We start from the raw sequence: 27,721 nt of genomic DNA, 5'->3' as shown, positions 1-27,721 counted from the left end.
GTCTTTATGCAGACCTGGATAGATCTGGGCATCCACAATCCCTTCCACCGCCTTCTGGAAAACTATTCCAATTTCCAGAAATGCCATTTTAGAGCCAACATCAGCTCAAGTGAAATTGGAGAATGGAACTGCAGGCTCCGGGGGAAGACCCTGGAGGTCAACTGGTCCCACTACTTCATTTGAAGAGAAAGAAACTCCCCAGAAAGGTTAAGTGACTTGCCCACAGCTATAGGAAAATTTCACGGACGAACCAGGCCAGAAAATGAGTCTATTGACAGTTATCTAATGCTGTATATTGCCATCTAACCTTCCCTATATTAGCAGGCAGGAAACAAAGATTAGTGGAGCCAGCCTCTATGTCCTATCCATCTCACCATCCCTTAATCTCCAGCATTTTACCAGAGGGAACATTTTACCTTCAACATGGGGAACACACCCTCCCTTTCTAGAGCCTTCCAGTCCTGCAGCCACTGCTTGGGGGATACTGGTACCCAAGTCAGAGGGCAGTCTGGGAAGAGATCAAATTCTGCATCATTGATCCCAGCTAGCAGGGGTGACCCAAGGCCCTATGAGTAAGCACCAGGGACCCCATCTTTGACCCTAAATAGCCCAAAGTGTAAACTATACCCAGTTCCCTGAGAGAGTCCTTCCCTTACAAACACCAGCAGGTAAAAACAAGTTCCCTCTGACATCTCAGCCCAAGAGCAGAGCCTCCTTCCTGCACCCTGTACAGTTTTTTCTGCTAACAGCTCTGAAGTGGCTAAGTTCCAAACCGTCCACGAGAAACAACTTATGTGTTTAGCCACAGAGCTGATGAGTAGCGAACAAACACCAGACAAGAGCGCACAGGCCTGGTGGAACACAGTTTTACCCTATAAACAGACACTTCTTCAGGGCTCTTTGTCCCCAAGTAATGATGGTGTGTGGCGGGGAAGCAGTGAATATCAATTTTCAACCGTTTAAAGGTAGTCGGTTTGAATAGTAGGTTCCTGGAGCGTGCCTCCGCCAGAGCTTGCCCTTCAGGAGATGCAGTATGGGAAGAAGGCTTTAACCACACAGCACCACAATGCCATTAAAATACTTCGATGATTTATTTATTTATATAGCCCCTATGTGCTATGTAGATGTTAAATATATATATTTGATACATATTGTTCAAGTAATCCGTTTGGTTCAGAGACTGAAAACTGGCTTCTGCGAGCCAAATCCAGCCCCTGGGTATGTTTCCTTTGTGACTTTAGCTGCTTAAGGCGATTGAATCACCAATATGGAGGAACAAGGAGATTTCACATAAAAATGCTAGATGTCTGGCTTTCTCTTTAACAAAAGGAGAAAACTGGCGGCACTGCACCCATATTCCGGCGTAGCGGCAGACCTCTGAAATGAGAAGCGATGGTCCTGAGTAGTCGAGTTGCATTTACACACAGTTCCATTCCTCAGCTATCAAGCCTCGCTCCTGTAGGCAATTGACTTTGTACTCCCAGATCAGCCCAGAAGGCTGTTTCGAGTGGAAATTTCTTTTTTATCGAAAGATGCCAAAAGCATGACCCTTCGCATTTGGAAACTCACCCGTTCCTTCAGTAAATATTTATTGAGTGTTCCTTTGTGCCAAACACAGAGCTAGGTCCTGCCTACACAGCGGGGGATAAAACAGATGTGCTGTCTTCTGCCTCTTAGCGTACATGTTCGTGGGTATTTAAGAACTTTCCCCTTCTTCCTCTCTTCTTGGCTCAAAGGCAGCTGAGGTGGAATTGCCTGTTTCTCTCCCTCTCGATGACAAACTCACCTGTCCAGTTATGTAAGTTGGAGGTCATTCTTTCACCCCCAGCAGACATCTTGCACACTGGAAAGTGCCTGGTTTCTAAATAATATAGTAGACAAGATGGATTGTCCAGGCTCCCAGTTTACAGATGATGAACTAGAATTAGGAGACTGAGGCCGTCTCATTCATGTTGTCATTTAAGGTACATTTGACAATTCAGTTGGTCATTGGGACGCAGTTGAATCATGCTGCATCACCACTAGGCAGCATCTGTGATGATCTCAGTAAATGAGTAAGGCGTTCTTCAGAATCCAGGAACCGAAAACACTGGAGCATCACGAATACTTACACCGCAAGCATCTGACTGAGCAATGGTGGGAGTTGAAGATTCATCTTTCTCTTTTGCCCTTCCACTTTTTACATTTCTTTTGCAGGCATTTTTTTTTTTTTTTTAAACACTGAGGCTCCGCTGGGTGGATGGAGATGAGTTTCTGCCTGTCATAATATGAATGTATAATGAAGGCAGAACCAAAGACAAGCCCTTTTGTTAAGGAATCCATATCATCAGAGGCCCCAATTGGCAGCTGATTGTTTTTTATTTATTTCTGTAGGTTTTACATGACACCTGGAGACCATTTAAAATGTTACTTGGCGGTGAGAGCTCTGTGTTTAAAAATAACGCTCACCCAGTGCCAAATCACTTTAGAGTCGGGTACAAATATTGAGACAAAAACCCCAGCTGTTATTGCTTTGGCTGCTAATTTGAGGTGTCAGATGAGAGCCCGACTGCTATACGTCAGTGAATAAGGCCCCTTGTGAGGTCATTATGTTTTCTAACAGTTGAGAGTAATGGACTAATCAGTGCAGCATCAGTTGTTTTCATTATATGCCCACACAATGGTTATTAGCTTTAATTTAAACGGTCCTCGGGGAGCTGAAGGAAATTGGTATTAGGCAGCACCCAGGATAGTCCAGGAGAGCAGGTACCGTAAGGGAGATGGCTTCCCACCCTCCTCTCTCTTCTCTCTCCCTCCATCTTTCATTCCTCCTGCCACATCTGCCCTCAGAGACTCATTGTCTGCTCCAAACAGGCAAAAGATGAGCTTTTCTCAAGGAGCAGATCTGGACTCTTGGTTCTTCGTGGTGTTCTGAAAAATCCCAATCGGCCAATCCAACAGTCGGGGTGGCTTTTGGCAACACTTAGACTTGTCGGCCAAGCCTGGACCTTGGAAGGCATTGAGCCACGGTTGCCCTCTCTTCTCTGTAGCCTCTACTACCCTCCTCCTGTCCATGCTGAGCTTTCTCTGTTCCTGGGACCAGAGGAGGGTCGGGTGTTGCTGTGGCTTTGAGCAGCCTTGACAGGGATGCAAACACCTGTGTCCCTGCCACATCAAAGCCAGGCAGGGCTGAGTCTACCACTAACACGTATGATTCACCTCCACCTTTGGATGGCAGGGAAGTTGGACGGCCGATGTCTGCTGAAGGCAGTCCTGTAAGAGGCAGCTTTGTGTAATGATAAAAAATATAGGATCTGGTGTGACACTTTCCTGGATTTGAATATTGGCTCCACAACTCTACTGTTATGTGATCGGGGCAGAGTTCATTGATCTTTCCAGGGTCCAAAGTGGAAATGACAAGAGTATCTCAGGATTGTTGGAAGAATTAAATGAGATAATGCATGCAATTAGCAAAAACATGATCAATAGCATCAGTATTGTTGTTGTTATTATCACGGGCATCTTTATTGGAAGATCTTGGCAAGCTCACCTCAAAGCAGTAGCCTTTACTAGTCCACCTCATTGGAGGAAAGCAGAGAGCTCATGGGAGAACCTATAACATCAGTTTAGGTTTCTCAAAGGACACGTTATTGTACATTATTCTTCCTGATTTCTGGAATTTCCCAGAGCTTCCAGCCAAATCAGAACAGTGCATAGCTGGGTGAGAAAGGCAAGTTCAGCTCTGATAGGAGGGAAACAGTCAGGGAACTTCATCCAAAAATGACTGAGTCAGTGCAGTTGGGGAGAGACCCTGGGCTGGGAGAGAGGCTTGGGGATGCCTCTCTCAACCTCGGTAGGCCCAGTGGCATTCAGTGTGTGCTCTCCCAGGGCCAAGTCCACAGAGATGCCACCTACACACATTCTAATGGGCCAAGCTAGCCAACAGCTTTCACATTCCCAGGATCCAGGAGCATGTGGAAGGGCCTGGTCATCAGCAGTAGGTACCACGGTTGATTCCTGGTACCATGATGGCTGTCAGTCAACACCCACCAAGCAAGACCAGGACAAGCCAGTCCTGCTTTGACACAGCAAGAGGGAGAGGTAGAGGTGAGCCCTGACAGACCCTCCCTTTGAGGTCTACATGCTACCAGAACCCCTCTGTACTTTCATGCCCCCTTGGCAGCCAGTTAGGTATTTCCCACGGGGTCCAGCCACGGTGTTTGCACTCATCTGCTCTTTAGGAAATGATTCTGCCTACCTTGGTTGTGCCTGACCCTGTGAATTCAATGTAGGCCTTGTGGGAGGTAGTTATGTCTCCTGAGTTTAGAGTGCTGGCCACTGGGCTCCCACATTTGTAACTACAAGTCAGGGAATCAATCTCTAGACTCACTTTAAAAAGACATCGTTTTGCCATGGCCATGGCTGCTGATGACCCACCAAGAGTCTCCTTCCTGGTGACCCTTAAAGAGGGAACCACCTTATTTATCTAGACTTAAGAAGAAGTCAACCTGCCTTGAGACAGGAGATGAATGGGCCAAGCTACCAAGACGGTCTATCTGACCCAAGGAGTCTGGATCCCCACCTGTGCGGAGGGGAAGAAGAGGGGTTCCAAGAGCACCCCCGGGAAGCTTGGCACTCTGGGAGACTGCAGTAGCACTTACTGTGGATGCCTGGTTTTGCAATTATGTGATACATGCTCACAGATAATATTGCTGCATTAGAGCCAATTACATAGTGTTATGGACACACAACATGCAGATTACACCCAGAGCCAGGAAAGCACAGCTTGACAAAGCAATGGCCTAACCGGAGGAGATGGAGGGAAATGTCAGCCTTATTAAGGTTGCCAGTGTGGTGTGGCTGCAGCTGGACTTAGCTCCTCCAGATCAAAGATGGTTTTCTTGAGTGATGCAAGGGAGAGCCACACTTTAGCCCTCCGGAGAGATCATTGGGGAGCCAGGGGCAGAAATCAAGTCGGGCCTCTCTAAGAGTGATCACAGCCACCTCCATTGAGGACTGCGTACTACTTAAGAACTTGGGCCTCTCCCTAAACAGGAAGAGACCCAACTCCCTTGTGCTCTCCACACAAGAGGCCTTCCGTCTCGGGCAGCCATATGCTGCCCTCCACATTCAGGTCAAGGCTCTGTCCTTAGCCTTTTCCCTAGTTCAGTGGTTCTCCAACTTGAGCTTGCATAAGAATCCTCTCATTCATTGAAACACACAAAGCTGGGCCTACACCAGAGTTGCTGATTCAGTAGGTTGGCCTGATGCATATACTGAAAATATGCATCTTTAACAAGTCCACAGGTGATATTGCAGATCTGGGGACCACACCTGGAGAACCACTGTCCAAGTTCATTCCCTGCCCGCCCCAAGGTGGGTTCTCCTGCCCCGTCTCTTGAACAGGGCCTTCTGCTAGGCTCTCATTCCATCACAGCATTACAGGTTCCAGGAGCATTGGGACCCAGCTTCCCAGGTGAGAGCATAGGATGGGAATAAGAAGTGTGGATTCTAGGGTGAGATTGCCTGGTTTTAAATCCCAGCCCTACCACTTGCCACTGGGGCTTTCCTGCCGATGTTTTACAGTCTTTAAGTTTTGAAAGTCGTTGACCTAATCCCCTCTCCTTACCAAGCAGTTATGTGACTCGCCCAGCATGTCACAGCTAATCATTGGCAAAGACAGGACCAGAACTGCCCAGTTCTAGAGCAGCCAGTGGGCAGCAAACATGGTTTATAAAAAGCCAGTTAGTAAATATTTTAGGCTTTCTGGCCATATGGTCTCCGTTGCAACTACTCAGCTGCTGTAATGTGAAAGCAGCCATAGACAGTACATAAACAAATGGGTAAAACTGTATTTACAAAAACAGGCTGCGTTGGATGGGCTTTAGCCTGTAGGCAGTAGTTTGCCAACCCCTGGAACAGACTGGTATGTGTACCACTGCTTCATACATACATTGCGACTAGGAGCCCTTGTCTTGCCTGGGTGCCCCAGTATTTAGCTGAGGAACACAGGGAAACACAAACTTTGTCCAGGTACCAGTGTTCAATTATGTGTGCTATAGGAGCAACAGTAAGTGCACTAATCCCCTAGTGCCCTGGAAAAAAAGTTTAATGCCCCCTTTCTAGTGTTCACAAGCAAGAGAGAGTGGGATCCACTGGTAGAAGTAGCATTGTCCACGCAGATGATTTTAATATGGAAAACAGTCCCTTTTCATTAGACATTAATGCTCCAATTATGACAAAACAGAAGAGAGACTAGACAGAATACAGGTTAGTCTCAATAGAAATATAGTATATATAATGGGGTAAGTAGGGGCTTTATAAGAGAGAAATGGGAGGTAGATGGACTGTCTTTTAAATGCCATTTAAACTCTTCTCAAACTCTTGCAAAAAATTGCAGAGGAAAGAACACTCCCAAACTCATTCTACAAGGCCACCATCACCCTGATACCAAAAGCAGATAAAGATACTACAAAAAAAGAAAATTACAGACCAGTATCACTGATGAATAGATGCAAAAATCCTCAACAAAATACAAGCAAACAGAATCCAACAACACATTAAAAGGATCATACAGCATGATCAAGTGGGATTTGTCACAGGGATGCAAGGATTCTTCAATATATGCAAATCAATCAATGTGATATACCACATTAACAAATTGAAGAAGAAAAAACATATGATCATCTCAATAGATGTAGAAAAAGCTTTTGACAAAATTCAACACCCATTTGTGATAAAAACTCTCCAGGAGGTGGGCATTGAGGGAACCTACCTCAACATAATAAAGGCCATATATGACAAACCCACAACAAACATCATTCTCAATGGTGAAAAACTGAAAGCATTTCCTCTAAGATCAGGAATAAGACAAGGATGTCCACTCTCGCCACTATTATTCAACATAGTTTTGGAAGTCCTAGCCACAGCAATCAGAGAAGAAAAAGAAATAAAAGGAATCTAAATTGGAAAAGAAGAAGTAAAACTGTCACTGTTTGCAGGTGACATGATACTATACGTAGAGAATCCTAAAGATGCCACCAGAAAACTACTAGAGCTAATCAATGAATTTGGTAAAGCTGCAGGATATAAAACTAATGCACAGAAATCTCTTGCATTCCTATACACTAACAACAATTAAGGAAACAATCCCATTCACTGTTGCAACAAAAAGAATAAAATACCTAGGAATAAACCTACCTAAGGAGGCAAAAGACCTATATGCAGAAAACTACAAGACACTGATGAAAGAAATCAAAGACAATACAAACAGACGGAGAGATATACCATGTTCTTGGATTGGAATAATCAATACTGTGAAAAATGACTGTACTATCCAAAGCAATCTACAGATTCAGGGCAATCACTATCAAATTACCAATGGCATTTTTTATAGAACTAGAACAAAAAAATCTTAAAATTTGTATGGAGACACAAAAGACCCCAAATAGCCAAAGAAATCTTGAGAAAGAAAAAAGGAGCTGGAGAAATCAGACTCCCTGATTTCAGACTACACTACAAAGCTACAGTAATCAAGACAATATGGTACTGGCACAAAAACAGGAATACAGATCAATGGAACAGGAGAGAAAGCCCAGAGATAAACCCACACACCTATGGTCAACTAATCTATGACAAAGGAGGCAACTAATCTATGACAGTGGAGGAAAGACAGTCTCTTCAGTAAGTGGTGCTGGGAAAACTGGACAGCTACGTGTAAAAGAATGAAATTAGAACACTTCCTACCACCATACAAAAATAAACTCAAAATGGATTAAAGACCTAAATGTAAGACTGGACACTATTAAACTCTTAGAGGAAAACATAGGAAGAACACTCTTTGACATAAATCACAGCAAGATCTTTTTTGACCCACCTCCTAGAGTAATGAAAATAAAAACAAAAATAAACAGATGGGACCTAATGAAACTTAAAAGCTTTTGCACAGCAAAGGAAACTACAAACAAGGGGAAAAGACAACCCTCAGAATGGGAGAAAATATTTGCAAACAAATCAATGGACAAAGGACTAATCTCCAAAGTATATAAAAAGCTCATGCAGCTCAATATTAAAAAAAAACAAACAACCCAATCCAAAAATGGGCAGAAGACCTAAATAGACATTTCTCCAAAGAAGACATACAGATGGCCAAGACGCACATGAAAAGCTGCTCAACATCACTAATTATTAGAGAAATGCAAATCAAAACTACAATGAGGTATCACCTCACACCGGTTAGAATGGCCATCATCAAAAAATCTACAAACAATAAATGCTGGAGAGGATGTGGAGAAAAGGGAACCCTCTTGCACTGTTGGTGGGAATATAAATTGATACAGCCACTATGGAGAACAATATGGAGGTGCCTTAAAAAACTAAAAATAGAACTACCATATGACCCAGCAATCCCACTATTGAGCATATACCCCGAGAAAACCATAATTCAAAAAGAGTCATATACCACAATGTTCACTGCAGCACTATTTACAATAGCCAGGACATGGAAGCAACCTAAATGTCCATCGACAGACAAAGGGATAAAGAAGATGTGATACATATACACACTGGAATACTACTCAGCCATAGAAAGGAGTGAAACTGGGTCATTTGCAGAGACAGGGACGGACCTAGAGCCTGTCATACCGAGTGAAGTAAATTAGAAAGGGAAAAACAAATATCGTATATTAACGCATATATGTGGAATCTAGAAAAATGGTACAGATGAACCAGTTTGCAAGGCCGAAATAGACACATAGATGTAGAGAACGAATATATGGACACCAAGGGGGGAAAGCGGGGGGTTGGAGGTGGGATGAGTTGGGAGATTAGGGTTGACATATATTCACTAATATGTATAAAATAGATAACTAATAAGAACCTGCTATACAGCACAGGGAGCTCCACTTCACTTTGCTGTACAGTAGAAACTAACACAACATGGTAAAACAACTATACCCCAATTTAAAAAATAAATAAATAAATCCGATAGGGGGGAAATTGCATTATTTCTAGTTCATACTGAAATGCCTATTCAGTAGCTTGTCATGGTACAAAAAGGGGAGGCCAGGACAGTCTTGAAGTTTCATAGAATTAATGTGACCCTGAACTTGAGCCTGAAACCTGACGGAAAATGCTGAATTAAGAGCACTTACTTGGAGAAAAGCTTCCAACTGGGGCGACTTGGGGTAAAGCATATCTTCTCAATAGGAACAGGGCAGTGAGATTAAAGCTAGATTCTAGAACTAGCAAAACTCTTCCAGGAAATGGAAGTAATAAATAAGGTGAGGTTGATGAGGTCACCGTAGGTTAGGCTTGGGCAGTCATCTAATGGGGGTGGAGGTGGGTCACTGTCAGACCAAACCATTTATTTTTTTCTGTTGATTAATTTTCAAGAAAGTTTCTAGAACAAGAGGCAATGGGAGGCTTGCTGAGTTATTTCCGGCTTTGGGTCCCTGATTGGAAATGACAGAGAATATCTTTGCTGGAGTAACAAACTTGCCCTGAAAACAGGAGGCAATGATAAAGTTGGGAGAAACTGTGAAAAGAAAGAGTAGTGAGTCCTGAATCCTCTAGGAGCTCATTGCTACCCTGGGTGGGTCTCTTATGTCTTATAGCCTCAAATTGCTCATCTGTAAGATGGGGATAATAATTTCAACCTCAGAGTGCTTCAAGTACCAAATAAGATGAATGTGAAAGTATACTGTAAACCATAAAGGACCAAACAAACACAAGCTACAATAATAATAGTTAATAATTACCGATCACTGCCTATGAGCCAGGCAGTGTGCTAACAAGTGTGCTTTCCATGCCCTGTTTCAAGGGCGTGATGGTCAGCTGGATAATGTCCCCCCAAAGATGTTCATGTCCTCATCCCAGGAACTTATGAATCGTACCTTATGTGGCAAAAGGAACTTGGCATATATGGCTAAGAATCCTGAGTTGGGGAGGTTATCCTGGATTATCCAGTCAGGCTCTAAGTGTCATCACACAGGTCCTCTTAAGAGGGAGGCAGGACATCAGAGTGAACAGTAGGAGATGTGACAACAGAAGCAAGAGGTTGGAGTGATACAAGGAAGGGGCCACGAGCCAAGGAATATGGTGGCCTCTACAAGCCGCAAAAGACAAGGAAATGAATTCTCCTCTTGAGGCCTCCAGAAGAAACACAGTCCCGTGAACCCATTTTAGACTTCTGACCTCCAGACTGTATGAGAATAAGTTTACGTTGCTTTAAACCACAGAATGTGTGGTAATCTGTTACAGCAGCCTTAGACAACTAAGGCAGGTGTCATTTCTGGAGTCAGGCTTGTGTGGATTTCAGTCCTGGTACCACCACTTGCTTCATCCATGACATGGAGGTGATAGAAAGGTGCCTGCCTCATCGGGGGGTTATAGAAATGAGATGGCAAGTAGGACCCTCAGCCCAGTGCCTGCCTGGCATAAAATAAGCTCGCAGTTAATGTTGGCAATTATTAGAACCATCTCGTTTCATCACCAGGAAATCTCTGTGAGATCAGTGCTGCTATTTGCCCCATGTTACAGAGGAGGAAATTTAATAAGATTATGAAAACTTACTCTTGGTTGCACGGGCCGTAAGTGGCAGAGGCAGAATCTAAACCAGGTCGTTGCCTTTGAGGCCGTGCTCACCCACTCTGCTCTTCTGCATCAGGGTTATGACAGTGACATCTCCGTCAAATGCCAGCTGCTTAGGCTGGGACACAAGAACCGGATAGAGCAGAGTGCTCCCTGCATGGGCAAAAGCCACCAAGATTGGAAATGAAATAAATCTGTGTTTATTAGGGAAAAAGAAACTGTAGCTGCCATGGAGATCAGCATCCAAGAGGTTAGCAACCCTCTGATGTCCCTGGGTCGGGCAGCCCCACATAGCAAATCATGAAGGTCTGAATACTGTGTTTAGTCACTTTGGTTCTGGAATAATTGCTATTATCATAAATGTTTTATAGCCCTCATTACGGCTCACATTTAAATATCAGTGTAGTCATACATTAATAAGTCATCGCTGCCGGACGACTGCCGGATGCAGTTACAACCCAATCCCGGCATATAACTGCACTGTATATTCAGCTAAATGAGGGCTGGCTGTGAACTCAGCCTGATGTTGAGTTGCTGGGTATGTTTGGAAGGAAGCCTCTTTTCTGCAAAGGCTTCTTGCTCTTTGCTTTTGAGAGATAAGGGGGACACTCAGATTTTGTCTGGTAGTGAGTTAACGACCCTAACTAGGTATCCCCCAGGTGTGGAGCCTAGAACTCTGGGATGGATAGAAGCAGAAATGAAGGCATTGTTTCTGCCCTGGAGGCATTCCTAATCCGCTGGAGAGGGGGTGGGATGGGGAGCATAGCCCTCGCTCCTCGGAAACTCCCTACCAAGGCAGGAGAGCCCGGACCAATGGGAAGGACAGATTCTTCCACCCTGTCTGATGACATGCTCTGAACACTTCCTGGGTGGATGGAGATAGGATGGATTCACACACACACACACACACACACACACACGCACACACACACATACACACTTATAGAAAAGATAAGCCACATGAAACAAAATAGCTATGTAGGTTCAACTTCATAATATGTCCAGTGTCTGAATTGGTGCATTAGTAAAGTCCCAGAGTGGGCAGAAACAGGCAGTGTAAATTTGGTTCATTCCTCTCTAGCATACTCTATGGCTAAAATAACGCCAGACACAGGGTAGGTGCAGAAGAAATATGGGGGGGGAGGGAGGAAAAAGTATTAAGTTCTGTGCCTCTGTGTAAATAGATTTCCTCCTGGCCTTTTTGGCCGAAGGCCTTGAGGAATAGCCTGGGGTGACGGGTATGTGGTCCCTGGAATCCTGCTGTGACTAGTGTCCCCAGGGGAGAAAGCATCTGTGCAGGGCCCCTTGGGTGGGGTGGGGTGTGTATGGGGGCCACTGTGTGCCAGACAAAGCTCTGTTGGTATTCCCTTGGGGGTTGGGGTTGTGTGCGGGGAACCGGAATGACCAGGACAGGACTAGATTCTCTCCACCAACATCAGTTAAACGGGAGCCTCAATGACTGAGCACATACTGTCTGCTAAGCCTTTTACCAGCCTGTGAGGTAGGAACCATTGCCTTCCTCCTTCTGCCGATGAAGAAGCTGTGGTTAAGAGATGTTGATCATTGGCCCGAGACCACACAACTAGGGCATATAAGACTCAATCTGAACCATGTATGGACCAGGCCTTGGGACTGTAGTAATGCCTAAGATAGAAAATGTTAGAGGGCGTTTTAAGAGGAAGATAATGTGTTTACCGAGAGCGAGGGGCGAAAGAAGTCTGTTTAACCAGTGAAGGCTTCCAAAGAAAGGCTCCTTCCTGGGCCAGTGGGACCCCGTGGGAGGGTAAGAGGAGGGGGAGGATGAGAAGAGGGCATCTGATGTGGCCTTGGAGGAGCACAGGAGCAAATGGCCATCACGAAGGAGCGTACCATGGGCCGTATCCAACTCCTGCTCTTTGAGATGCAAAGTGAGGCAGGTGTGGGTCAGAGAGCTGAGAACTAGATCCAGTCTTGCCGCGAACGGTTGCCTCTGTCTGCATAGTCACTGAAATAACCGACCCAGACGGGCCCTTCTGCTACATAACATTTCCACTTCTGCACATGGTTTCCTTGGCTGCCGTGCTTTCCCTGGGCTCCCATAATAGGTCCTTCTAGAAGGGTAAGCCCAGGGCTGTACTTACCTACAGGCTGATTTCATTCTGGTCCATTTATGGGGCTCACATCCCTCTCTTCCCTTTTCCCTGTACAAAGATACCAGTCAGTGTCAATGCTGCACTGGAGGAGTCCCCATCCATGGTCACGGGGAGGCACAAGCAAGTAGAGACCGAATCCCTGAGCTCACAGACTCACTTCAGACAAGATATGTTTAAAGAGCCAGAAGATGGCTGGAAAATACTCATAAAATAACCTATCCACATAGCATCCTGTATGAGGCAGTATGTATAACGGGCAGGGCAAGGAGTTTGGAGCAAGCTAGTACTGCGTTCAAATCCCAAGTCCACAGCTTAATAGCTGTGAGTCCTTGGAAAACTAGTTTTACTTCTCTGAAGCTCAGCTTCCTCATCTATAACACAAGGATAAAGCCTCCCCTGTAGGATTGTGTGCAGCTAAGCAAGATGTTTTGTATCTGTTTCCTTCTCTCTAAAATGAGGACAAGAATATGTAACGGGCATTGTAGTTGTGGGAATCAGCGACGTTGTAATGAAGCACTCAGGACACAGTAGGATTTCAGGAAGCAACCTTATTGCTCCAGGTAGGTAAGTGAGTACTGAGAGGGCAGCAGAGGAAAAGAGGGACCCACTTGTAAAAGGAATCAGGGATTCTCCTATCATCTGGAGACCCGTCCACTTGTCTCCGGCTGCTGCACCAACTAACCCATGGCTGTTGATGGATGATCCCTCTTGCAGTCACATCCATCCCTTCCCCACCTTCCATAAGCATCCTGGTACCCGCCACGCTGCTGCCCTGTTGACCTGTTTCTCCTCTCTCTCCGCAGCACTCTCAATAACAACAACATTAGCCGCATCCTGGTCACCAGCTTCAACCACATGCCGAAGATTCGAACCTTGTGAGTAAAAAAGGTCCCCTGCTTCCTCCTCCACCTGCTCCCCACCTTAAGCAGCTCTCAGCTGCTTGTAAAACCTCACCCTTGGTTCCTACATCCAAACGCCTCCTCCCTCTGCTACTGACTAAGGGGTGCTGGTGAGCGAGGGCAGACGTGGGGAAGGATCACGGAGCCACCCATGGTTCTCAACCACCATCCTGCTTCAGGCCAACTCAGTTCTCTTCACCCCGGGAGTCTTCCTGTACCGGGGAAATCTTCTTTGTGTTTTCCACCTGGATGGAAAAGTTTATCAGTGTTACATCGTCACAGAACTTTGAGAACAGGGATGTGATGATTCATCATTTGCTTAGTTCATGTCCTGTACCCCTGGCAGTTCTATCCTACTGCCAAAGGCTACAGTTGTTTCCCGCTCTGGGAACGGTAGAGGAGGGGGAGTCTTAGCTACTCCTTCACCCCAGCCTCCCACCCGCCACACACCACACTTTTCTGCTCCCTGGATGATATTCTGGTATCAGAATGCAGTAACTCCATTCTTTATCTTTAATGTGTTGGGTGGGCTCAAGCCTTCCAGAATGTGTACTCAGGAAGCAAATCTCCCCACGGTGCCCCATCCCGAGAGCAGGTCTAGTGCCTTTGTTACCTGGGAAGTTCTCCTCTCTCAGCCAGAAATCCTTTTTCAGTTCCTCTGCAAATGTACTCTGCTGGCCTTTCCAAAGAGGTCAATACTTGATGTTTTTCTTGTGTTGATGGAGCCTCAATGGAGTTTATATCACAGCAGTAGGGGAGAGTCAGCCCCCAAGAGTAAAGTGCCTGGCACATAGTAGGCAATAAATGGTATTTATAGTTATATTATTATTATCATCATCGTACCATTTATCCAGAAATCTAGATTTAAAAATACCAAGCGACCAGCTTATCTATGGCCCCTGAGCAACATTGCATCCAAGCAGATGTGAAAATCCTTAGAGCAGTGGTTCCCAAAGTGGGGGTCCCTAGACCAGTAGTGTCAGCATCACCTGGAACTTGTTGAAAAGCAAAATTGCAGGTCCCACCTCAGACCCATGGAATCAGAATCTCTGGGGTGGACCTAGCCATCTGTTTTTAACAAGCCCTCCAGGAGATCTCAATACTTATAAGGTTTGAGATCCCTGCATGAGTGAGAAAGTGACCTTATCTCAGGTAAGAATGAAGCAAAGATCAATGAAGCAATTGATGAGGAGATGATACAGAGAACCCTCAGAAGGACCCAGAGTTGGGAGTCAGACAGACCCGAGGTTAAATACGAGCTCCGCCACTTACTCTGGGCAAGTCGCTTCATCTCTCTGTTCTTCACAGATAGTGAATTCATAAGTGCTTGCCTCAAAGTTATGGTGGGAATGACATGTACTAACATGTAAAGTGCCTGGTCATGGTGTCCACACAGCAAATACTAGTTATTATATAGAAGGAGGATCCAAGCTCATCTTCCACCATTGTGCCCATTTCTTCCTCTGATCCCTCATGGGCTAGCAGAATTCAGCCAGGAAAATCTATCTTCTTCCCTTCCTTTTAAAAGAGGATGGTGGGACTTCCCAGGCAGTCCAGTGGTTAAAACTCCACACTCCCAATGCAGGGGGCACGGGTTCGATCCCAGGTCAGGGAACTAAGATCCCACATCCTACATGCTGCATGGTGCGGCCTAGATAGATAGATAGATAGATAGATAGATAGATAGATAGATAGATAGATAGATAGGTAGATAGATTAAAGGGAATGGTGCAGGAGAAATCACTGGGTCCTCAGGGTGCTGGGCCCGCATCTCCCCAGGCAAATGGGTTGAATAGAAGAAATACGGCTCTCACCTGCGCAACCAGCAGTCCAGCTCCTGTGGGCTGCTGCTTTGTGATTTCTACCTCCCCTCCTGTTATTTTCAGTTGAAAAGCATCAATAAGAGAGCAAGGAGGGGTCCATAGGAGGCAGGGAAGATGGTGAGGTCTGGATCTTGGTTGGGGTGTTGTAAGGGTGGGGGAAGAGGGCAGGAGAGTTTTTTCTCCTCGTTCCTGCTGTCATGCTTCCCTGTGGTCCTGAACACTCATCTGATGAGTTCAGATCAATCCATCAATCTCGTCTGTTCTCTTTGCTCCCTGCCTGCTGCCATTTTCTCTTTAGTTTAATTTCAGAGATGGCTCTGTAGAGAACTCCCCAGAGACTTGAGCTGACTAATCCCCCCTCACTGTAATTAAAGTGTGGTGGTGAAGGGAGGGCGCTGGTGGTGGAGAAAGGGGGAAGAGGAGAGAGGAAGGAAGTCGTAAATGGGATTTCTAAAGGAAAGCTTTTATATTGAATTCAGAAAGCCACATTTTATAGAAAATGAACGCTGACCCTCTCTAAAAGGATTTGCTGGAAATTTAATTTAGCATCTGTGGCTAAAAGGCACCTTTTACAAATTGGCATTTGTATTCATTCACCTTATCTTCTGTAAAAGTGGTTTCGCCAACATGAAATATGGTGTTTCTGTCTGCAAAAGACCACAGAACCACTAACAGGAACCATCTAGCCGCCTTGATGCTTTGGTGGCTAAGAAATGACAGCCTTGTACAGGCAGGGCCTTGGGTTGGGAAGAACCTGAAGTCTGGAGCTAGTCTCCTCACAGTAAGAATAATAAGAGCAAACATTTCTTCGGTAGTTTACGGTGTCCCAGGCCTTGTGCTTAGCATTTTTCATGAATCATTTCAATCCTCACAATGGCCCAAGCAAGGAGGCACCATTAATATCCCCATTTTATAGATGATAACACTGAGGCCCAGGATTAGATTGCTGCCCAAGGTCAAAGTCGAAAAGCACAGAGCCTATGTCAGATTCTGGCACTATGACATCAGAACCTGAGCTTGTCCCGTTCAGTAGGAATAAAAGCAGAAGAGCATCAGGTGAGCTGAGGAAGAGGAGACTGGAGCTTCCACATGGCTGAAAGGCCACCCTCCCTGTGTCATTGACATCAGAAAAGTTATTGAAAGTAATTAAGATAATGTCTCTTCTCACTCAAGAAAACTAGAAATACTCCTGGCAGTGTCTGGGCTCAAGTTTCAAGATCATCAAGATTCTTTTTCTTTTAACATTCATATTTGGGATAACATTGCTCAATTTGATCTATGGAACATGATGTAAAAGGCAGCTTGAAAGACTCTTCCCAGCTCGACTCTCCAGCCCTTCTGCTGGGTAAAATTCCAAGAGGGGGAGATCTGAGCCTGTCCACTGTCCTGGGCTTTTGACAAGAGCCTTCACATGGCTTCAAAAGCAGTCTGGGTCACCTCTTTTCCATGGTCCTACTTACGAGAGGAGAAATTTCTACAGAAATGGACAAAGGGATAAGGGCCATCTGTAGCAAGGTTTAAAAAGGAGGTAGCTTGGGCTTCCCTGGTGGCGCAGTGGTTGAGAGTCTGCCTGCCGATGCAGGGGACACGGGTTCGTGCCCCAGTCCGGGAAGATCCCACATGCCGCGGAGTGGCTGGGACCATGAGCCATGGCCGCTGAGCCTGCGTGGCCGGAGCCTGTGCTCCGCAACGGGACAGGCCCGCATACCGCAAAAAAAAAAAAAAAAAAAAAAAAAAAAGGGAGGTAGCTTGGGGCTGGCCAGTGGGTATTAAGGAACAACCAACCTAATATAAACTTCCAAAAGGGAAACCACTGACATTTTGATTATCCCAGAAATTAATCAGCTCAGTAAGGATCTGACTTACCTACACCTCATTTTTGTTGTTCCATTGATCTCTTACCTCTGACTGGAACTGATGGGAATTTGTTTGCATTGATCCGTCTTGTTTCCTTAGCTTCCATACCTCAGTGCCAAAGAGGGCAACTGCCTTTCCTAATAAAAGCCAAACTCATGAAAAGGCACACAAAAAAACTCTAGCACCTCAACCTGTGCGTGCCACTGCAGCCTACCTCTGCTCTGCCTTGTCACTAAGAACTGACCCACTGTCACTTTTTTCCTAGACAGCCTTTATACCTGGTGGTTTATTCCTGGCCACGCAATCATCTCTCTCTCCCTCTCTCTCTCTTTCTGTCTCTCAACAGCTCACTGATGGGTCAGGAGACAGATCATTTTCCCTCATGCTGCAATTTCCCAAAAAGTCCCAATGCAGAAAAGGAATTCCCTCCTCCACTTCATACTCTTTGGGAAAGAGTAACCAGCTCCAAGTCCAACACCAGGCCCCCCTCCGTCCTTGGCACAAAGTGGTCATCTTTGTTGAATACACAGAGGTCTTGCCTTCCTTCTTAGAACTGAGGTCCTTCCCTCCAGGTTAGGATTTTGCCTTCCCTCCCGCTTCCCACCTGTCGTACCTCTTCCTGCCAGACTAAGAGGGAGTCAGGCTTGTTTCCACAGCACTGGGGCCTGAGCTTTGATGTTCAGAGGCGAGCATTGCTTGGGGCCCATAACAGGCGCAGTATCTTGGTCCTGGGGGTATATGCAGTTGTCTTTGACTTTTAAGTATTGGCTCTGAAAGACAAAAAGAAAATTATAACATCAAAATTAATCATGTTTCAACAAAATTGTAAAAAAATCTTTTCAAATATTTTTCAGCAGAAAAAAATGACATTCTAGGTGGGATATGGGTTCGTTTAGTCAGTCTGATATTATGGGACCTGGGACCCCCACCCTGAGTCTGCCAAGGTCCCTGGTGGGCCTGGCCTGCCCAAGGTTTGCACCCGTGCAGGGCCAGGGAGACTCTGCTGGCAGGCAGCGCAGATGAGCTACACTTGGCCAGTGTTTAGCAATGTTGACCTTACACTAAGTGGAGTGTGGTCAAGAGCCCTTCAGCTGTCTCCATTTCAGACATGGATGTAGCCTGAGCCACTGCTTCGGTCTGCCACTCAGTATTAACTGGCATGACACAGAGTACTTGAAAGTCCCAAGATATTGCTGGCTGCTGAGCAGGTGCAGGATGGGGCAGTTGAAATTTGCATCAGAAAGCCAAGTATATGATCAGCTGTCATGACTGAAACTCACCTACCGCCACTGCTAACGATCTAAGTTTGTAGGGACTGTGGAAGTTGGAAACCCCTGATGCAGAAACCTTGGGGAAGAACCTTTAGGATCCCCTGGGTATCCTTAGGTTGCCCTCCAGACAGTGGAAAGGAAATTCAACTTAACCAGATGAGGCTCCCCTAGGATGTGGAACCTGAAGATCCCTCTCAGGAATCTTATTCACTCCAGGGTGAGAAGCTGATCTGGAGCCACAGCTACTAGGGGGAGAAAGCCCAAGAGCCCTGAAGAGATGGATAAAAAGCCTTTTCAGAGGCACCGAACCAGTCAGAATAGCAAATACACCAGGTGGACTTGAACTTGGGAAGGCTATGAAGGGCACTCTGGAGAAAGTGCTGTGGATGACAAGAGCCTGTAAACACCTTATTTAAATTGGAGGTTGAAGAGAAGGTGCATCCTTCAAAAGGTCCCCTTCTCTCTGCTCCCTGCTTACCCTGGCTAGTGCACACAGCGGTATTGGTTTTAGGCTCACCAGCATGACACACAGGGGGTCCACTAAAGGGACACTTAGAGAGAAAACGAAGGAAGGAGAGAAAAGACAACAGCAGATCTCGGCCACAGTTCACCACAGACTGGAGTGTGGAGATTGAGAGGCTGTTGTAAAGCATCTGGAACCAGGGCTAGCTAAAGTACAGAAAGCTACACCTGAGTCACGCTTTTGGAAGTTTGACCTGAATCAGGATCATCGCTGTAATAATGTCACCCTCCCTCTTCTATGTGTTGAGCCTTTCCTGAGTGGGAAAGAAAAGGGTGGAATTACTATTAAAAAGTGGGAATTGCTCAGAAGCCTGGAGGCCTCCATTGGATGGATGTGGCCGGCACGAGAAGATGACTGTCATTTGTGGCTTGGCAATAACAGGGTTGAGGCTCCTGTGGTGATTCCGCGGTGCAGAGGACAGTGCTCCCCTGGGCTTCCAAGGACTGTCACACTGGCAAAGGGCACGGAGGTTCAGCCCACTCTATTCAGACAATGGCACCCTCCCCACTTCCTGCTGTGACGGCATCTTCTCTGTGTCCCTCCCTCTCCCAGGCGCCTCCACTCCAACCACCTGTACTGCGACTGTCACCTGGCCTGGCTCTCAGATTGGCTGCGACAGCGGCGGACCATTGGCCAGTTCACTCTCTGCATGGCTCCTGTGCACCTGAGGGGCTTCAACGTGGCGGACGTGCAGAAGAAGGAGTACGTGTGCCCAGGTGAGGTGACCCCATCACTCCCCTCCCCTCCTGTCCTGTGACTCGCCCACCTGTGAGCTCTCCTTAACATCACCTTGGCCTTGAACACACACCCCAGCCCAGAGCTCGGTGTGGAGCCTCGCGGGTTGCCCCAGCATTCGCCAGTCACTTAAAGAACTCTAAGGTGCCTCCCCGTGTTCCAGAAAAGAAGCTCTTACCATCTGATAAAGGAAAATGCTCAAGGAGCTCATGAGTCACTTCCTGTTAAGCCTCAGAGTCCATTAGGTACTTTAGCATGGGCCAAACCCGTTCCTATTGCCCATTTGCTCCTAGAAATTGAGAGTCAGGCTAATAGAGGCTATGGGGTCAGCCTGCTCGGCTGGAAATCTCAGCTCTGCCCCTTAATGGTGTGTGACTTTGGTAAGTTACTGCATGTCTGCAAAAGAGAAAAAATCGTAGTCCATAACTCCAGGGCTGGGTGGGAGGATTAAATGAAATAATGCATATAAAGCACTTAGCATAATACACAGCACTTGGTAAGAGCTAATGAGTGGAGCTTAATTATTATAGTTTAGTGGGCCCACAAAATGCTGAGCAAGCACGAGAGTTTGATCTGTGGGTAATTGAACTGAAATAGAAGCACAGGTGCCCATGTAGTACAGAAAACAGAGCTGTGCTTGCACGTGACTGAAGGCAGCTCATCTCTCCAGGATGGGAGGTGGCTGAGTGACCTGAGAAAAGCTTCCCGGAGGATGTCGCCTTTGCCTTGGGTCCTAAATGTTGTTTGCTTGTTTGTTTTTACTTTTCATTGACATTGCCCAATCCCATCCATTCTTCCCTTTTCTGGTGGCAAGGAAGTAAGCTAATCTCTTGATTTCCTCAAAAAAAAAAAAAAAAAGTATTCAGTTGAGGAGTTCCCCAAAGATGCATTCCTGAGATCCAGGAACTTAGTCCTGGAATTGGGACCCAGTGGCTTCTAAAGGCTGATCTTGGGACTCTGGTGTGTAGGAAGGGAAAGGGTGAATGAGGAGCTTAGCGTGGGCGGGGACTGCACTTTTCACCTTTTTAAATTGCTGCCCACTTTCAGTATGGAAGGTTTATTGAGCCCACTATGTGCTATGGGACCCCCATGTGGCCAGGAGTGCAGACTGGCCCTCTTCTGCCCTTAGGCTGCATTTGCCATATATAGGAATTTTCCTTGAATTCAACTTTATCTCCCTGATCTGCTGCTTTCTCCTGTCATGTTACAACTTTATCAAGTCATTTAATACCCAAAAACATTTTAACATGTTTCAGAGCAGTACCTCAACAATTTGCTATAGACGCCCACTTAGAAATCACTTTCCATCAAACACATAATAAAACCGTTTATCACACAGACACCCAACTCAAATATAGTGACTGTAATTACAGTAATTATTAGGCAAAGGGTACAATATCGGCATAAGTGCCAGTGAAAGAAATAATTATAGAGTGCAGGAGTCATCCAAAAGCTATTGAGAAAAACTAATTAGGGAGGAGGTTAAAACGCATTATTATGGGTGGGTACCAAGTTTAAAGCTGCGCACCAACACGAATACCACCACGAAGGTGCTTCGTCATGAAAGCACCTTCCCATCAAGGGAGTGCCGAGACATTGCTTACCCAGCAGCAGTCAGGACTCAAAACCCAGGGCCGGGAGGCTGATCCTCCTGGGTCCTGGAAATGTTACTGCCCCAGGTCTCCCTCCTCTGAAAAAGCTGGATCTCACAGGTGGGTTAATAGTTACATAGGTGACTATGACCTTTATCATATCCCCTGTTTATAGCAATCAAGCCCATTGCTAGTGATGGGCTGTAACTTCTTCATACGAGGCCAGGTGTCTTTTAAGGACACAAGAATTTAATCCACAGACTGCAGACATGAGTATGCTATTAATCTCCACCCTCTCACTAGTAGTATGAATTTAGGGGACTGACATATTAGGGCCCCTATGCATGGGGGATTTTTTAGATGCTTTTCCCAAGCTCTCAAGGCTTCAAAATAGGATGCTGTGCAGGGCAACTTTCTGAAAAGTAAGTCAGATACAATGGCGGGGAGAACTGGGGAATTGAACATCTGTAACGAATGAACAACCACCCTCATTAGTGGGGTTCAGGAGGAGCACCCCCTCCCAAAAGTACTACGTCTTTCATGATTTGTTCAAGGTAGGTGGTGAGACTGTGATAAAAGGATGCCAGAGGAAGCAGCGTGGAGCAAGACTCAGCCTGTGCACGCACAGGAGGTCAAAGAAATGGGCTATTTTCACATACCGACCAACCCCCTACCATGAGATGCAGCCCACCTCTGAGGGTGCAGGCCCTGCCCCACAGCAGAGCCCAGCAAGGCATCCGAATGAGGCGGTTTGGGACAGACCTGATGGCCATTGTTTAAAGCTGCAAAACCACCAGGGTCCCTCCTCATCCAAGCTATTCCTCCCATAACCCGCAGGAGGAGGACTTCAGTCAAGAAAGGAGGAACATGAACATCTCTAAAAAAATAGAAGTCGTCTGCTCAGGAGAAAGAAGGGCATGGGGCAGCAATTAAACCATCCCTATGCGTATTCATCACCAGTGGCCCCTGTTGAGGCAGCCTTAGAAAAACCTCCCTGCGCCCCTACACGGTATCGAAAAATTCACCCAACGCATGACTCCAGAGACAGGAAAGAGCTTTATCTCTCTCGGCCTGTGAGGGCCCTGCCTGCCCAAGTCCCTGATATCCACCTTTGATTTAAATCCGGCTGTCTGGAGCCCAGCCTCTTCTCCCCAGAAGTCCGGGCTACTGGTTCCTTATCACCGCAGCTAACCCAGAAATTTGCTAGTGGCGCACTCTGGCAAAATTCATCCCCTCTGTCAACGGTCCCCTTCAATCAAGGGCATTTATTTTCCTCTCCTGGGGAGACAGCTGGGCATTTTTCACAAGGGTGGGAGACTCTTATTTTATTTATTCTTAACAGTTTTCTATGATATGCAACAGGACTGCTTGGTTTCCTTTAGCTCTTGCTGAAAGGATTTCTCTGTTAATTTTCCTTGTTTTAAGAGGAAGTTAGGGCCCTAGGACTAGAAGGGTCCCTCAGTGGACTTTATGAGTTCATACAGCAGATTGGAGAAAAGGTTCTGCTTTGGCCATGGTTAGGCTCACATGAGTTGCAAGTTGAATTTTTTTTCCATCCTTAGCTAAAGGGCTTATTTTGGAGTTTAAACTCTAGGATTTGTCTTCCATGTGTCAATTTTCTGATCCCTTAATCTGAGAAAGTTTCTACCAGTTACAGTTTGTAATTCAAGGGTAGTAGCTAAATATTTGACCTCTTGAGTCAGTTATCTCTTTCCTCTGAATATCTTTGAACCCATTGGTTTGTCCACCCATTTCACATGTATCTGTCCTTTGCCTTTGAATGTGAGATATATTTTCATGAAGATTAATCTTGTCTTCTAGTAATAAGGGGCCATGTCTTACATTTTTTTCCGGTGCCGCAATACCTAGAATAGTGCTGGATCCTAAGAGCCTCTCAACAAACTCTTCCTCAGTTATTATTAAAAATGAAATAGGTGTATCTCCTTGGAAACCAGAAACTTTCCCCTTCTACTTCTTTTTTTTTTTTTTTAACTTGAGACTAGTTACTAGGTATAAAGTTAATTAAGGTGAGCCATGACTAGCCACCCATTTCCTTAGGAGGTTTTAATTAAAACACCATAATTGGACATTGCAGGAATGAGATTATTAGGTTTATTTAGCCATTCTCCAAATTATCATGCCTCTGGTATTTAAATCACGTTCATTTATATTCTCATCATAATTGCTCGAGTCCCATTGTCATTGCAGTTTGTTGTTGGCTTTTGAAAGACCAGAGGCCAACAGGGATGCTTAATTTGAATACTGGAATTAATTTATTTCCACGCGCTCACGAGGCCAGTCGATTTTCCAACTCTCCGCACTCTGCTGGGTGAAGTTCTCTTTAAAGACAGAAAGAAAGAAACAACGGCTCTAACGCAAGAGTGTCCAGCCATCTCCAGGGTAGCTGACACAATACATGTCTCACCCCTGAGCCTCCTTTCCTGCCTCCTGAGATTCCAAGCCTTTAACGGTTTTCCACTTCATGGCAATAGAGAGGCATGGTGGGTGTCTTTTGGGCAGAGGAGATGGTAGAAGAGCCCTTCTATTATGGGAATAATAATAATGGATCACGACAGGGGTTTTATGAGGATCAAGTGAGGTGATACGTACAAAGCACTCAATGCAGTGCATAGGAAACATCCTATAAACGTTAGCTACTATTATGAGAATGATGGTCATTATTAGATTGGCCACGACTGTGTCCACGGGCAGGTACACTCCTCTCTCAGGGCTTCTGTTTCCTCACCATCTCCATGGCCCTCTCTGGGTCTGGAGCTCGGTGACCTCTGCCCCACTCATCTGGGCAGACAAGTTAGAGCCTTTGGCTTTCAGGGTGATGATCATTCCCTTTTGCCAATGAGCAGAAGAACAAAGATGGGGTCAGAGCTGGGCAGAAGTCCTATCCCTGGTCACCGCTCCATCTTTCTTCTTTCTCAGAACCAGAGGGAGAATTGTGCAGTCAGCAGAGGGAGGATCATTGGTACAATATCCATGCCAGTGACCACAGGCACTTGCCCTGTGAGAGGTCTAGCTGGGAATGCGTTCCTGCCCTCTCGCTCATTGACAGCCCCCTGGGCTGGGAAGCAACTCCCTTGTTGACCAGTAAGAGCGGGAAGGGCCAGCACTTCCGTTCTCCCCAAGCTCTGCTCTGCCCTCCCTCCAGACATCAGGCCACAGTCCAGGGAGTCTTAGGAGACATCTGGAGGGAGGCCAGGCATCTCAGCTTCCTCCTTGTTTGGCACAGAGGTGGCTTTGGCTCCAGATTGAGATTCCAGAGCTGCAGTGATTAAGGAAAGGTGAGATGGGCCCCCAGAAGAGAGACAGGTACTCAGCCCACATCCCCATCTCCCTACTCTGATCAGGACATCCTTCCACCCCAGGGCAGTAGCATTTTAGCACTGGGACTGGAAGAGTTCCGAGAGCAGAGAACCTGGGCACTTATTTTATTTATTTATTTATTTATTTTTGCGGTACGCGGGCCTCTCACTGTTGTGGCCTCTCCCGTTGCGGAGCACAGGCTCCGGATGCGCAGGCTCAGCGGCCATGGCTCACGGGCCCAGCCGCTCTGCGGCATGTGGGATCTTCCCGGACCGGGGCACGAACCCGTGTCCCCTGCATCGGCAGGCGGACTCTCAACCACTGCGCCACCAGGGGAGCCCCTGGGCACTTATTTTAAAATGGAGAAAGGAAGAATAAGTCCCCATGCACTCCTAAGTTTATAAGAGAACGTCTTAGACAGTACATGACAGGGGGTCTGCCTGCTGGTTCATCAATGCGCTCTGATTTAAGGCCCTGGCCGTGCCAGGGAGAAGAGGCAGTGGTACCAGTCGGCAGGCTCCCTCGAGGACCATGAGGATTCATAGGCCCCCTGAGAATGCATCATACAACAGGGACACACACGTGCATGCGGGCAGGCACACACCTAGAGAGACCCTTTCCATCAAGAAGATGCAGAGACTCTTTCTACCCTAATATAAAAATTCTGCTCCCATTCCTCTCTTCTTCCTAGCTTGTAGTCATAGAATTTTCTGGGTAGAAAGGTAGGTGTTTCCTCACTTTGTCCCCCTGGAAATCTACTGTCTCCTGCATCACTCTCTTCAGCCTCAATGTGTGTGGACAGGAAAGGCTGGGAGGGATGGATTTGCTGACAGAGGTCGACAGAGGACCTAGGACACCTGACCTGCGCAGGTGAGCTAGGCTCAGAGGGGGCCTCAGGGGACTGGACAGATGGCCTTTGCCGTGATAGAAAGACCTGAGCTTCAGACATGAGAGTCCTGTCTACCCATTGCCACTCCGTTTCCCCACTCGGAGGCTGATGCTGTGGACCAGTGCCCAGGGCACTCAGAACTCAGGGAGCCTCCCCTCACAGTCCTTCCAGAAGAATCGTTCACCTCTGTAGCTTGGTGGCATTCAGTCCCCATGTCTCTAAGGCTTCTGGGGCGATTTCATTCATGTATTCTTCCTCTCACTCACCCAAGGTGTGTTTATTGCATGTTTTGTGCCAGGCCCTCTTTTAGGCACTGAGCATATAATAGAGAATAAGATAGAAAAGGTCACTGACCTTGTAGAACTTAACATGCTCGTCTCACTCTTTCCAGAGTCAGAAAGCAAAGGGGAAGGACTCCCACCACACAGGACTCAGAGACCCAGAGGGAAATAGGCTTGGTCCCTCCAGCATTGATTAAGGGGGAATGTTTCCAGGAAAAGCAAACTCATCTTTCAACCCCGGCTTAAACCTGAAGTGTTTTGTTTCAACAAGAGAGTAGCATCCTTGCCATGTGTGAATACCTAGCTGGGGAGCTGCCAGCCCAGGATGCTGACGTAGACTATAATGACTGTTGTTTCTCTCTGCGTAATAAAAGGTGTCATTAGTGACCTGGTTAAGGAAGCTTTTCAAATCCTTTTTGGCCTTGACAACATCCTTTGCAATGTAGCACACCCTTTCTTCCAAATCAGAGCCACCCTGTGAAAGACACAGCTCGTTCCCAGAGGGACTCAAGGCTGCAGACTGGGTCTGGTTTAAACAGAATTCATTTCAGCACAGAAGTCAGAAGGGGTACCTTTGAAGAAACTCCATTTCAGAACTTTCTGTTGCCCATGTGAGCCCTAAAACATAATGCCTTTCTTCCGCTCTTTTCTGACACACCCCACTAAGTAATATCTTAACAGATCAAAAGAGGGATGGCCATCGGATACCCTGTGCCTCAGTGGATAGAAAGGCAAGTGCTCAGGCTCAGGGCTCCATGGAGCCCCTGATGCTTCCCATCCAGGAAGGTGCGGGGTGTGGCGTGTCTCCCTGGCTGGTCAGGCACCGGAGCCCCTTGATATGCAGGGCCAGGCATGGCAGTTTTCTTTGGGGAGCACCATCTACACTTCAGAAGCCCTGACACCTGCAGTCCTGGCGCTCCCAGCCTCCTTGGGAGGATGCAGGTGAGGGGACGTGAGCCCTGCCCACTGTAGATCCTCTTTGCCACCTGCAAAGAGATGCGGCAGAGGAGGGAGAGCTTTTAGATGTCTTCTGATCCTTCTGCTTCCATTTTTCTGAAGAACAGTAGTCGATCTCTAGACCCAGAAAGGACTTCAGAAGTCATGCAGTCCAAACTTCACCAAGATGGCAGCAGAAAAACTCAGGGCGGGCGTGTACTGTGACTTGCCTGAGGTCTTGTAGACAATTCGTGGCAGAGCCAGACCCATTATTAATAATAACAACAACAGGACTTCCCTGGTGGTCCAGTGGTTAAGGCTCCATGCTTCCATCACAGGGGGCAAGGGTTCGATCCCTGTTCTGGGAAGTTCTGTGTTCCGCATGGTGCAACCAAAAAATAATGGTAATAATAATAACAAAAACAATAACAAATAACACAACTAAACACTAACTCTGTGCCATGCCCCCTTCTAAATATTGATACTTTACATGCATTAATTTCCTTTGCCTTAGCAATAAAGCCATGCTATGAAGTAAGTATTGTTGTTTCCCCCATTTTACAGGTAGGGGAAACTGAGGCACGGGGACATAAGGATGACAGGATAGAACTAGGGTTCACATTGAGCCAGTGGGACTCCAGAGCCCACACTCTTGGCCACAACAGTCTCATTCCTGATCTGAGGTTCTTACAGGCTGGCTCTCTGGGGTTGTCATTTTCTCAGAAATGTAAAGACTTTCCCAGTTTGGAACAAAGCCAGCACCACCTCTCTCTCAGAGAATGTTCCACTTGGGAATTTTAATGTAAGTTGTCAACTCTCTGGCATTTTCCATGGTCTCTGTTAGATCCACTAGTGTGACACTGGAGAGTTTGAAGTCTTTGTACCCTAGACAAGAA

At 46.5% G+C, this 27,721-nt stretch overlaps 1 protein-coding gene across 2 annotated transcripts in view; it reads left to right on the top strand.

The window, feature by feature from the left end:
- The window catches only part of SLIT3 (slit guidance ligand 3), a gene marked incomplete at its 5' end in the record, with an annotated part of 578,559 nt that overhangs the window by 418,449 nt on the left and 132,389 nt on the right, over positions 1-27,721 (top strand). For both annotated transcript variants that reach the window (XM_079702652.1, XM_079702651.1), the window contains 2 exons: positions 13,505-13,576; positions 19,627-19,790. In XM_079702652.1, coding sequence (XP_079558778.1) covers positions 13,505-13,576; positions 19,627-19,790 — 236 coding nt within the window. The remainder of the gene's footprint in view (positions 1-13,504; positions 13,577-19,626; positions 19,791-27,721) is intronic.

Source organism: Hyperoodon ampullatus, assembly GCF_949752795.1.
Source record: "Hyperoodon ampullatus genome assembly, chromosome: 4".
NCBI classification, from domain to species: Eukaryota; Metazoa; Chordata; class Mammalia; order Artiodactyla; family Ziphiidae; genus Hyperoodon; species Hyperoodon ampullatus.
Note: the sequence above shows the minus strand (reverse complement) of the source record. Positions and strands in the feature narration are given on the sequence as shown.